This window comes from Pongo abelii, chromosome 8 (assembly GCF_028885655.2).
Source record: "Pongo abelii isolate AG06213 chromosome 8, NHGRI_mPonAbe1-v2.0_pri, whole genome shotgun sequence".
NCBI classification, from domain to species: Eukaryota; Metazoa; Chordata; class Mammalia; order Primates; family Hominidae; genus Pongo; species Pongo abelii.
The window spans coordinates 122368515-122381859 of record NC_071993.2 but is presented as its reverse complement, the minus strand read 5'-3'; the positions used below and the strand labels follow the sequence as shown (position 1 = coordinate 122381859).

Below are 13345 nucleotides of genomic sequence, written 5' to 3'. Positions count from 1 at the left end.
GACCAAAATTAACTTATCAATACAAAATAGCCTTTTAAAATGATAAGATGTTTTTTGTTAGGCTCAAGGTAAGCAAAAACCAAAAGCCTACAATATATACACTAAAAATAAAAAGCAAGAAATCAAATCATATTGCTAGAGAAAATCACTTAACACAAAGGGAGGCAGTAAGAGAAGAAGAAAGAAAGAAATGTTCTACAAAACAACTAGAAAACAAGTAGCAATACGGCAGTACAAAATCCTTACCTTCCAATAATTACCTTGAATGTAAAGGGCTTAAATTCTCCAAATAAAAGACAACAGTGAGTCAATGAATAAAGAAACAAGACCCAACTACATACTGCCAACAAAAGATTCAATTCACCTTTAAGAATGTGCATAGACTTCAAGTAATGAGATGCAAAACATATTGCATGCAAATGGAAAAGTAAGCAGGATTAACTATACTTCTATTAGACAAAATAGACTTCAAGTCAAAAACTATACAAAGAGATAAATGAGGTCAATACTTACTGATAAAGGGATCAATACAAGAGGATAGAACAATTGAGAATTTATATGGAATGCACATTGGAGTAACTTAATATAGAAAGCAAACATTAATAGATCCAAAGGGAGGTATAGAAAGCAAAACGATAGTAGGGGAATGTTAACACCCAACTCTCAGCAATCGACCGATCATCAAGACAGAAAATAAATAAGGAAACACTGGACATAAACTGAATTTAAGACAAAAATGACTTCACATATACAAAATATTCCATCCAAAAGCTGCAGAATTCACATTCTTCTCAAATGCGTATGCAACATTCTTCAGGTTAGCTAATATGTTAGGAAAAAAGTCTTAATGAAGTAAATATATCAAAAATCATATGAAGTATCTTTTCTGACCATAATGAAATAAAACTAGAAGAAAAGAGAAGGAACTTCAAACACTGTACAAATAGATAGAAATTAAAGAACATGCTCCTAAACAGCCATGGGTAAATTATAAAATTGACAGTGAAAAAAACAAATGCTGGCATGTATGTGGAGAAAGGGGAACTCTATACATTTTCTATGGGAATATAAATTGGTACATCAAAAACAGTTGGAGGTTTCTCAAAAAAATAAAAATATAATACTATATGATCCAGCAAGCCCACTACTGGGTGTATATCCAAAGGAAATAAAATCAGTATGATGAAGAGACATCAGCACCTCAATGTATTAATATATTGCAGCACTACACACAATAGCCAAAATATAGGATCAACCTAAATACTAAACACAGATGGATAAAGTGTGAATAAATAAATAAATAAATACACACACACACACACACACACACACACACACACACACAATGAAATATTCTTCAGCCATGAAAAAGCTCCATAAAAAAATAAAATCCCATCATTTGGGACAACATGGATGAGTTTAGATGACATTTTCTTAAGTGAAATAAGCCAGGCACAGAAAGACAATCACCACATGATCTCAGTCATATATGGTTTCTTTAAAAAAAAGATCTCAGAGACATTAAGAGTATAATGATGATTACAAGAAACTGGAGAGAATAGGAGGAGGGGGAGATAGGGACATGTTGGTTAATGCATACAATGTTACACATAGGAGGAATACCTACTATGCAATAGAGTACAAGAACAGTAGTAAGGTGATTATAGCTAACAATAATGCATTTCAAATAGCTACAAGAGAGGATTCTGAATGTTCTCACAACAAAGACATTATAAATGTTTAAGGTAATAGATATGTTAATTACCATGATTCGACCACTATACAACGTATACCTGTATTAAAACATCGCATTGAACCCGTGAAACATGTGCATATTTTGTTTCAATTTAACATAATGACAATTTTGTGATGAAATGTATAAATATGCTTATGGAAAAGCTGATGGGTATCTTACTATAGTGAGATTTTTCTGTATTACCAATTGTCTATAATAAATTAATATTATCTTTACAATAATGTTATTAAAAACTTTAATTTTATAACACTATCCTTAAAAGCTTAAGGTATTGTTTCATAGAAAATTTACTCTGCGACACCACTAATTAATTCACTCAGGTAAAAACAAAATTTATTGAGTGCCCACTACATGTAAAGACTTACCAGAAGATTTAAAGTAAGAAATGGGTTACTGTAACAACTTCATGAAATTTCTGGCCATTTGGAAGAATCATTTAAAAAAAATGTTTTAACATCTGAATAAGACAGCTAAATTTAGCACTCATATCTAACATCTCCCTCACAGATTAACAGTAAAATAATAAGTAAATGTACCAGCAATGATAGGCATTATGGTGACCTACATGAACAAAACTAGAAGGTATTAATCTATAATACCTCTTGATGATAAAAGAGGTTCCCTAGCAAAATGCCACTCAACCCTCCTTTCCTGAGTAAGAAAAATTCTGAAAACAAAGGTTAGTCACAGGGCAGTCAAGAAGCATATCACTGGTATTCCTTCATCCATCTGGTGGAAAGTATAAATCAAGGAAGCCTGACATGGTCTACATATGATGCAGAAAGCCAGTATACTTTAGACCTAACTGCAGAAAAAATATCTGGTGAAAAAAGTCTGGTAATTGTCACACCTTATAACTACTATGGTAGCAATGGCAAAGGAGAAAGTATATTATAGAAAAAGGGACCCAGGCATAATGGCTGTATCAAATAACAACAAGAAAATGATATATTAGTAAGCCTATGGTTATGTTCTATTCCCCACTACCAAAAGAGTGTTAGATCGACAGGTAATGTAAGCTTGCACATAAGAGTGTTGAGGTTACATTGTTGCTTGAAAGGTTCTAATCTCATCTAATATCTCAGTAGCTATGGAATATAAATAAAACTAAAGAGAAGTCATCCATTCTATTTTCTCTAAATTTTAAAACCACTCCAGATGGCTCCTCATTTATGGACACACAAACAGAAAAAAATCAAAATAAAATATAATGACAACTCAGCATTTGATGTGCAAATAAGTACATAGTTTTGAAAAATAGTTACTCTGCAACAGATGCGCAACATTTAAAAATATCTTTGTGACAATCTTAATAAATTTTAAAAATATACACAGAAATTTAAGACAAAAATTTACCCAAAGCATTTTTTCAATACATATACCACTTTAAAAGAAATGGGAATTATCAGATGCTAGAAATGAAGCACAGATTCAAAATAAGAATAGTAAAGCTAAGTTTGAGCTAGCGACCAAATTTTACTATATGTAGAATAGACGAATAAGAACTAGGAGGCATGGGTTCCAAAATCCAGCAGAACAAGAGGATATAATTTTTGGCATCCTAAAGGAAGCAAGCTAAACTGAACCATGTTCATAAAGTGATCCTATCAACTGGAGACACTATGTATGAAAAAGGTATTAAAACACATCACAAGCTCTACAAAAAGCAGAAAAGAATTTCAAGTCCCCTGGGATATGTTTATGAAAGAAAAACATCACTTGTGAGAACTTAAAGGATATGTCAGGCTTATATGGTAATCTTAAACTCACATCATACATTTGGTGAACAAACCACCAAGTAAAATATTAATACAAACCTGCTCTGAAAACAAAAAAAAAACCCACAGATATTGTAAAAGCAGATGTAAATGGCCCTTGTAGATACATCCACAACCCAGGTCATACAAATATACTACAAGAAAGGAATTGGTAAAACTTTTTTTACATAAAAGACTAGATAGCATTTTATGCTTTGCAGGCCAGTCTCTATCACAACTATTCCTTTCTGCAACTGTAGTGCAAAAGCAAACAAACATAATACACAAATAACTGGGTAGAGTTTTACTTTGATAAAACATCCTTTACATAAATCTGCAGCAGACCAGATTTGGCCTACCGACCTTGGTTTGCCAAACCCTGACATGGAAGAGAAAAAAAAATTCTAAATTAAATCTCAAAATAAAAAATTCAAAAACACCATAAAAACCGGGATATTAAAAAAAGAGAGAGAGTTGATTTAAACAAAGAAGACACATAAAAGATAAAAATAGGTTGGGTGCGGTGGCTCACACCTGTAATCCCAGCACTTTGGGAGGCTGAGGCGGGCAGATCACGAGGTCAGGAGATCGAGACCATCCTGGCTAACATGGTGAAACCCTGTCTCTATTAAAAATACAAAAAATTAGCCAGGCGTGGTGGCGGGCACCTGTAGTTCCAGCTACTTGGGAAGCTGAGGCAGGAGAATGGCGTGAACCCAGGATGCGGAGCTTGCGGTGAGCCGAGATCGTGCCACTGCACTCCAGCCTGGGCAACAGAGTGAGACTCTGTCTCAGAAAAAAAAAAAAAAGAGATAAAAATATTCAAAAATAATTAAAGATATAAAAAATAAGGGGCCAGGCACGGTGGCTCATGCCTGTAATTCCAGCACTTTGGGAGGCCAAGGTGGGCAGATCACCTGAGGTCAGGAGTTGAAGGACAGCCTGGCCAACACAGCGAAAATCTATCTCTACTAAAAATACAAAATTAGTCAGGTGTGGTGGCACGTGCCTGTAATCCCAGCTACTCAGGAGGCTGAGGCAGGAGAATTGCTTGAACCCAGGAGGCGGAGGTTGCAGTGAGCTGAGATCCCGCCATTGCACTCCAGCCTAGGCAACAAGAGTGAAACTCTGTCTCAACAAATAAATGGGAAGGGAAGGGGAGGGGAGGGGAGGGGAGGGGAAGGGAGTGGAGGGAGAAATCATGCCTGAAGAAGAAGGGTATGATGACAATGTCTCATCAAATAGAGAATATCAACAAAGAAATAAAAATTTTTAAGAAAAAACAAATGAAGTAGAAACGTACAATAACATACACTAGAAGAATTCAACAGAAGATCTGAACTGGTAGAGAAATAATCAGCAAGCTTAAAGATAGACTGACAGATTATGTAATCTAAAATACAGAGAGAACTAGGAATGGAGAAAAGTAAGCAGAGCTTGGAAAAACATATGGGATATCATTAATTTTACCATCACATGAATAATAGAAACACTGGAAAGAGAGGAGGGAGAAAGAAAAGAAAATAAAAATTATTTGAAAACATCGTTTCTGAAAACTCAAATTTGATGAAAAACATTAACTTACACATCCAAGAAACCTAAAACACTCTAAATAGGACAAACACAAAGAGATCCACAAAAAGACCCATTATAATTAAAATGATGAAAGCAACAACAAGGACAAAATCTTGAAAGAAGAAAGAGATAAAATCATTTCTCACTTGCAAAAAAGCCCAATAAGATTAACAACTGATTTTAAATCAGAAATAATAGAGGCCAGTAAGCAGTATAATAATATATACTCAAAAGAACAATGCTAACTAAGAATCCTCTATCAAGCAAAGCTACCTTTAAAAAAATTAGAGAAATAATGACATTCCTAAATATTAAAAAATTAGGAGAATTAGATGCTAGAAGGCCAGCCATACAAGAAATACTAAAGGAAGTTGTTCAAGGAAAGCAAGTGACCCAGACGGTAGTTCAACTCCATGCAAAAAGAAGAAACAGTACTGGTAATTATTGTGTAATAATAAAAATAGGAAATGCATATTTATTTTCCTTTTTTCTATTACCTGATATTTTTAAGGAATTATTTTTAAATATATGTATATAATGGTATTATTTGTCCTATAACCATAAAAATGTAACATGTTTGCCAATAAAAGCACAAAATAAGTGAGTCAAGAAAACCTGTATTGGGCTAAAGACACGATACCTGATGGTTTGGAGCCATGGGAACAAATAAAGAAAACCAGAAATGGTAAAAAGATTAATATAATAAAAGCTATAAATATATACTTGCCCTCCTTTCATCACTCAAATTCTTTAAAAGATATAAAATTATATAAAGTAATCATTTTAATAAAGTACTGTTGGGTCCACAACATATATAGATGTAGTAGCAAAAATAAGACAAAAATGAAGAAAAAGAATAGACCTATATGAATAACATTATTATATGTCACCGGTAGTAATACAAATCTGAAAAATATTTTAACAAGTTAAAATGTATATGTTAAAGGTTTCTAGGTCTTTCATCTCCTTGGTTAAATTTATTCCTAAGTATTTTAATTATTTGTAGCTACTGTAAATGGTATTACCTTCTTGATTTCCTTTTCTCCTAGTCATTGTTCATGTATGAAAATGCTACTGATTTTTGTGTGTTGATTAGGCATTCTGTAACTTTACTGAATTCATTTGTCAGTACTAACAGTTTCTTGATAGAATCTTTATGCTTTTCTACATATAAGATTATGTAACCTGCAAACAGGTACAATTTGACTCCCTTCTTTCCAATTTAGATCCATTTAATTTCTTGCTTTTGCCTAATTGCTCTGTCTGAAGACTTTCAGTACTATGTTAAACAAGAGTGGTGCAAGTGGGCATCCCTGTGTTGTTCCAGTTCTTAAAAAAAAAAAAAAAGCTTTCAGCTTTCCCCCTTCAGTATTATGATAGCTATGTTCAGACAAGCAAAAACAGGGAATTCATTACCACTAGCAAGTCCTGAAACAGATGCTTCAGGAAGTGAAAGGACAATATTTGCCATCATAAAAACAAATGAAAGTATAAAACTCCCTGATGAAGCAAGGACACAAATAAGAAAGAGAAAGGACTCAAATGCTACCACTACAGAATACTAAAAAACCACAATGATAAACAATAAGAGAGAAATGAGCAAAGGATATATAAAACAACCATAAATCAATTAACAAAGTGCCATAAATAAGCTCTCACATATCAAATAGTAACTTTTAAGGTAAACAAATTAAACTCCCCACTTAAAAGACACAGACTTGCTGACCCTCAAGGTCAGAGATCCCAGAAAAAGGCGCAGGAACCCATCTGTGCTGTTCTCCAGTCTCCTTGAGTGATATCTCCAGGTGTAGGAGTGAAGCAGATGAATAGGGGCTGAAGTGAACCCCCAGCAAACCACAGCAGTCCTACATAAGAGGGACCTGATCATTGAAAGAAAAACAAACAGAAAGCAACAACAACAAAAAAAGGCCCCACAAAAAAACCCTATCCAAGGGTAAACAGCCTCAAAGAAAACAGACAAACTGAAACTCAAACTCAAAATTAGACAAACTCAAGAAGATGAGAAAGAATCAACAACAACAACAAAAATGACAAAAACCCAAAAGGCCAAAGTGCCTACTCTCCTCCAAATGATCACAACATCTCTCCAGCAAGGGTGCAGAACTGGACAGACAATGAGATGGACAAATTCACAGAAGTAGGCTTCAGAAGGCAGGTAATAAAAAACTACGCTGAGCTAAAGGAAGCTAAGAACCTTGATAAAAGGTTAGAGGAGCTGCTAACTAGAATAACCAGTTTAGAGAGAAACATAAATATCTGATGGAGCTGAAAAAAAAACAGCACAAGAACTTCATGAAGCAAACACAAGTATCAATAGCCGAAGTGATGAAGCGGAAGAAAAAATAAAAGAGTTTGAAGACCACCTTGCTGAAATAAGGCATGCAGACAAGACTACAGAAAAAAAGAATGAAAAGAAACAAAGCTTCCAAGAAATATGGGACCTCATAAAGAAACCAAACCTGCAATTGATTGGAGTACCTGAAGTAGACAGGGAGAATGAAAACAAGCTGGAAAATACACTTCAGAATATTATCCAGGAGAACTTCCCCAACCTAGGAAGGCAGGCCAATATTCAAATTCAGGAAATACAGAGAACACCACTAAGACACTCCATGAGAAGATCAACCAAAGACACATAACCATCAGATTCTCTAAGGGCGAAATGAAGGCAAAAATGTGAATGGCAGCCAGACAAAAAGACCAGGTCACCTACAAAGGGAAGCCCATAGACTTAATAGTGGACCTCTCAGCAGAAACCCTACAAGCCAGAGGAGACTAGGGACCAATATTCAGCATTCTTAAAGAAAATAATTTTCAATCCAGAATTTCATATCCAGCCAAACTAAGCTTAATAAGAAAGGAGAAATAAAATATTTTCCAGACAAGCAAATGCTAAGGGATTTTGTTACCACCAGGCCTGCCTTGCAAGAGATCCTAAAAGAAGCAGTAAATATGGAATGGAAAAGGTGGTACCAACCACTACAAAAACACACCGAGATATAAAGATCAATGACACTATGAAGAAACTGCATCAACTAGTGTGCAAAATAACCAGATAGCATCATGATGACAGGATCAAATTCACACATAACAGTATTAACCTTAAATGTAAATGGGCTAAATCCCCCAATTAAAAGACACAGACTTGCAAACTGGATAAAGAGTAAAGACCAATCAGTGTGCTGTATTCAGGAGACCCATCTCATAGGCAAAGACACACATAGGCTCAAAATAAAGAGATGGAGGAAAATTTACCAAGCAAATGGAAAGTTAAAAAAAAAAAAAAGCAGGGGATGCAATACTAGTCTCTGACAAACAGACTTTAAATCAGCAAAGATCAAAAAAGACAAAAAAAAGGCATTACATAATGGTAAAGAGAACAATTCAACAAGAAGAGTTAACTATTCTAAATATATATGCACCCAATACAAGAGCATCCAGATTCATAAAACAAGTTTGTAGAGACCTACAAAGAGACTTAGACTCCCACACAATAATAGTGGGACACTTTAACACCCCACTGTCAATATTAGACAGATCAAGACAAAAAATTAACAAGGATATTCAGGACTTGAACTCAGCTCTGGATCAAGTGGACCTAATAGACATCTAGAAAACTCTCCAACCCAAATCAACAGAATATACATTCTTCTCAGTGCCACACAGCACTTATTCTAAAATTGACCACATAATTGGAAGTAAAACACTCCTCAGCAAATGGAAAAGAATTGAAATCATTACAAAGTCTCTCAGACAACAGGGCAATCAAATTAGAACTCAGGATTAAGAAATTCACTCAAAACCACACACTTACATGGAAATTGAACAACCTGCTCCTGAATGACTCTTGGGTAAATAACGAAATTAACGCACAAAAGAAGAAGTTCTTTGAAAACAATGAGAACAAAGAGACAAAACACCAGAATCTCTGGGACACAGCTAAAGGAGTGTTCAGAGAAAAATTTATAGCACTAAATGCCCACATGAGAAGGCTGGAAAGATCTCAAATTGATACCTTAACATCACAACTAAAAGAACTAGAGAAGCAACAGCAAACAAATCCAAAAGCTAGCAGAGGACAAGAAATAACTGAGATTAGAGCAGAACTAAAACAGATAGAGACATGAAAAACCCTCCAAAACATCAATGAATCCAGGAGCTGGTTTTTTGAAAAACTAAGAAAATAGAGAGAATGCTAGCTAGACTAATAAAGAAGAAAAGAAAGAAGAATCAAATAGACACAATAAAAAAAATGATAAAGGGGATATGACCACTGACCCCACAGAAATATAGACTACCATCAGAGAATACTATAAACACCCCTATGCAAATAAACTAGAAAACCTAGAAGAAATGGATAAATTTCTGGACACATACACACATCCTCCCAAGACTAAACCAGGAAGAAATTGAATCCCTGAATAGACCAATAACAGTTCTGAAATTGAGGGAGTAATTAATAGCCTACCAACCAAAAAAAGCCCAGGACCAGACAGATTCACAGCCAAATTCTACCAGAGGTACAAAGAGGAGCTAGTGCCATTCCTGCTGAAACTTCCAAACAACTGAAAGGGAAAGACTCCTCTCTAACTAATTTTATGAAGCCAGCATCAACCTGATACCAAAACCAGGAAGAGACACAACAAAAAAAGAAAATTCTGGCCCGTTTCCCTGATGAACATCAATGTGAAAATCCTCAATAAAATACTGGCAAACCGAATCCAACAGCACATCAAAATACTTATCCACCAGAAGTCAACTTCATCTCTGGGATGCAAGGCTAGTTCAACATATGCAAATCAATAAACGTAACTCCTCACATAAACAGAACCAAAGCCAAAAAGTACATGATTATCTCAATAGATGCAGAAAAGGCCTTTGATAAAATTCAACATCCTTTCATGTTAAAAACTCTCACTAAACTAGGTATTGATGGAACATAGCTCGATAATAGAAAGCTTCTTACGACAATCCCACAGCAATATCATATTAAATGGGCAAAAGCTGGAAGCATTTGCTTTGAAAACCAGTACAAGACAAGAATGCCCTCTCTCACCACTCCTATCCAACATGGTACTAGAAGTTCTGGCAAGGGCTATCAGGCAAGAGAAAGAAATAAAGGGTATTCAAACAGGAAGAGAAGAAGTCAAGTTTTCTTTGTTTGCAGATGACATGATTTTAAGTTTAGAAAACCCCATCATCTCAGCCCAAAAACTACTTACACTGATAATCAACTTCAGCTGATTATCAATCAAGTCTCAAGATACAAAATCATTTTGCAAAAATCACCAGCATTCCTTTACACCAACAATACACAAGGAGAGAGCCAAATCATGAATGAATTCGCATTCACAATTGTTACAAAGAGAATAAAATACCTAGAAATACAGCTAACAAGGGATGTGAAGGACCTCTTCAAGGAGAACTACAAAGCAAGCACTGCTCAATGAAATAAGATAGGACATAAACAAGTGGAAAAACATTCTATCTCATGGAGAGGAAGAATCAATATCGTAAAAATGGCCACACTGCCCAAAGTAATTTATAGATTCAATGCTATTCCCATCAACCTATCATTGACATTCTTCACAGAATTAGAAAAAACTACTTTAAATTTCATACGGAATCAAAGAAGACCCCCATATAGCCAAGACGATCCTAAGCAAAAAGAACAAAGCTGGAGACATCATGCTACCTGACTTCAAACTATACTACAAGACTACAGTAACCAAAACAGACATAGACCAATGGAACAGAACAGAGACCTCAGAAATAACACCACACATCTACAACCATCTGATCATCAACAAACCTGACAAAAGCAAGCAATGGGGAAAGGATCTCCTGTTCAATAAATGGTACTGGGAAAACTGGCTTGCCATATGCAGAAAACTGAAACTGGACCCATTCCTTATACCTTACATAAAAATTAACTCAAGATGGATTAAAGAGTTAAATGTAAAACCCAAAACCATAAAAAACCCTAGAACAAAACCTAGGCAATAACATTTAGGACATAGGCATGGGCAAAGACTTCATAATGAAAATCCCAAAAGCAGCTGCAACAAAGTCAAAATTGATAAGAAGAGTTAACTATTCTAAATATATATGCACCCAATACAGGAGCATCCAGATTCATAAAAACAAGTTTGTAGAGACCTACAAAGAGACTTAGACTCCCACACAATAATAGTGGGACACTTTAACACCCCACTGTCAATATTAGACAGATCAAGACAAAAAATTAACAAGGATATTCAGGACTTGAACTCAGCTCTGGATCAAGTGGACCTAATAGACATCTAGAAAACTCTCCAGCCCAAATCAACAGAATATACATTCTAATAATTAGAATAAGATCTAATTAAACTACAGAGCTTCTGCACAGCAAAAGAAACTATCATCAGCATGAACAGGCAACCTACAGAATAAGAGAAAATTTTTGCAATCTACCCATCTGACATAGGTCTAATATCCAGAATTTACAAGGAACTTAAACAAATTTACAAGAAAAAAATGAACAACTCCATAAAAAACTGGGCAAAGGATATGAACAGACACTTCTCAAAATAAGACATTTACACAGCCAACAAACATATGAAAAAAAGCTCAACATCACTGATCATTAGAGAAATGCAAATCAAAACCACAATGAGATACCATCTCACACCAGTCAGAATGGCGATGATTAAAAAGTCAAGAAACAATAGATGCTGGCGAGGCTGTGGAGAAATAGGCTCGTTTTTACACTGTGATTCCTCAAGAATCTAGAACCAGAAATACCATTTGACCCAGCAATCCCATTACTGGGTATATACATAAAGGAATATAAATCATTCTACTATAAAGACACATGCACATGTATCTTTATTATGGAATGGAACTATTTGCAATAGCAAAGTCATGGAACCAACCCAAACGCCCATTAATGATAGACTGGATATAGAAAATGTGGTTCGTATACACCATGGAATACTACATAGCCATAAAAATTAATGAGATCATGTCCTTTGCAGGGACATGGATGAAGCTGGAAGCCATCATCCTCAGCCAACTAACACAGGAACAGAAAATGAAACACTGCATGTTCTCACTCCAAAGTGGGAGTTGAACAATGAGAACACATGGACACAGGGAGGGGAACAACATGCACCAGGGCCTGTTGCGGGGCTGGGGGTGAGGGGAAGGAACTCAGAGGATGGGTCAATAGGAGCAGCAAACCACCATGTTGCACATATACTTATGTAACCTGCACGTTCTGCACATGTATCCCAGAACTTAAACTAAATAACAAAATATTAAAAAAGAAATGAAAGCTAATCATGATATTCCATGAATTCATTTAGCCTATCTAATGATTCTAAAGAGAATACCACCTGCATAAACTGAGATAGATATAGTCTACGGAATAATTTTTTATCTTTGACATTTTAGTCTCATTTTCATTGTTCTTATTTTCTAAAGCTAAATTTTCTTTATTATAAGAACAAAAAACTCCTTCTTGGATCCCTTAAGCAGGAACTGAAATTGTTTCCATCACATTATTATTACCTGGACACTGGATAAAGGACCACTCATAGTTCTTTTCTTTGGGGCAAAGATTGGTGTCAAGAACCATCTCATTGTGGTGCATTCCAATAAGCTTCATTGGTCCCCGTGAAGAACCTTCAACGCAATGTCCTCTTCCTGTATTACTAGGATCATTGCACCAGCCACATCCAGGCTGTTCCAAACACTGTCCACAGGTTCTCAATCCAGAACAATTTTGAGCTGCGTGACAGGAACATTGACAAATATGTTAACCTGACTATACATTCAAACAGAATTATAGGCTAATAAAAAATAAATATGATCATGATAAAAACCATGAAAGGTCATCTATAGTTAATGTAAACATTTTTGCAATAATACTTAAGAGACAGCAATTACTAAAAGCAAATAAAACATACATCACAAACAAAGAGGAGATAAACAAGTCGCCATAGGAGTGAAAAAAGGTGTGGTTAACCATGACATGGAGAAAAATAAAATCAGTAATTGAAGACCCCTGAAAATTCTGGCAGTACTAGAACTTTTGGGGAGCTCATCTAGGGCCCTACAGACCACCTTTATTATTGTCTGTGATATAAAGCCATGTTAGCCATTCTTATTGTGCCTCGTAAGGACCTTCAATGAAAGAACTCTGTATTCTGCCTGTGGACATCCAGTGTAAGTGATGTCTGCCCGTTTCCTGAGA

At 35.3% G+C, this 13345-nt stretch overlaps 1 protein-coding gene across 4 annotated transcripts in view; it reads right to left on the bottom strand.

The window, feature by feature from the left end:
- ATRNL1 (attractin like 1) overlaps positions 1–13345 on the bottom strand; it is an 839413-nt gene that overhangs the window by 605792 nt on the left and 220276 nt on the right. For 3 of the 4 annotated variants that reach the window (XM_024254146.3, XM_024254147.3, XM_054522911.2), the window contains exon 18: positions 12661–12879. The exons of the other annotated variant lie outside the window; for it this stretch is intronic. In XM_024254146.3, coding sequence (XP_024109914.2) covers positions 12661–12879 — 219 coding nt within the window. The remainder of the gene's footprint in view (positions 1–12660; positions 12880–13345) is intronic. 4 annotated transcript variants of the gene reach the window in all.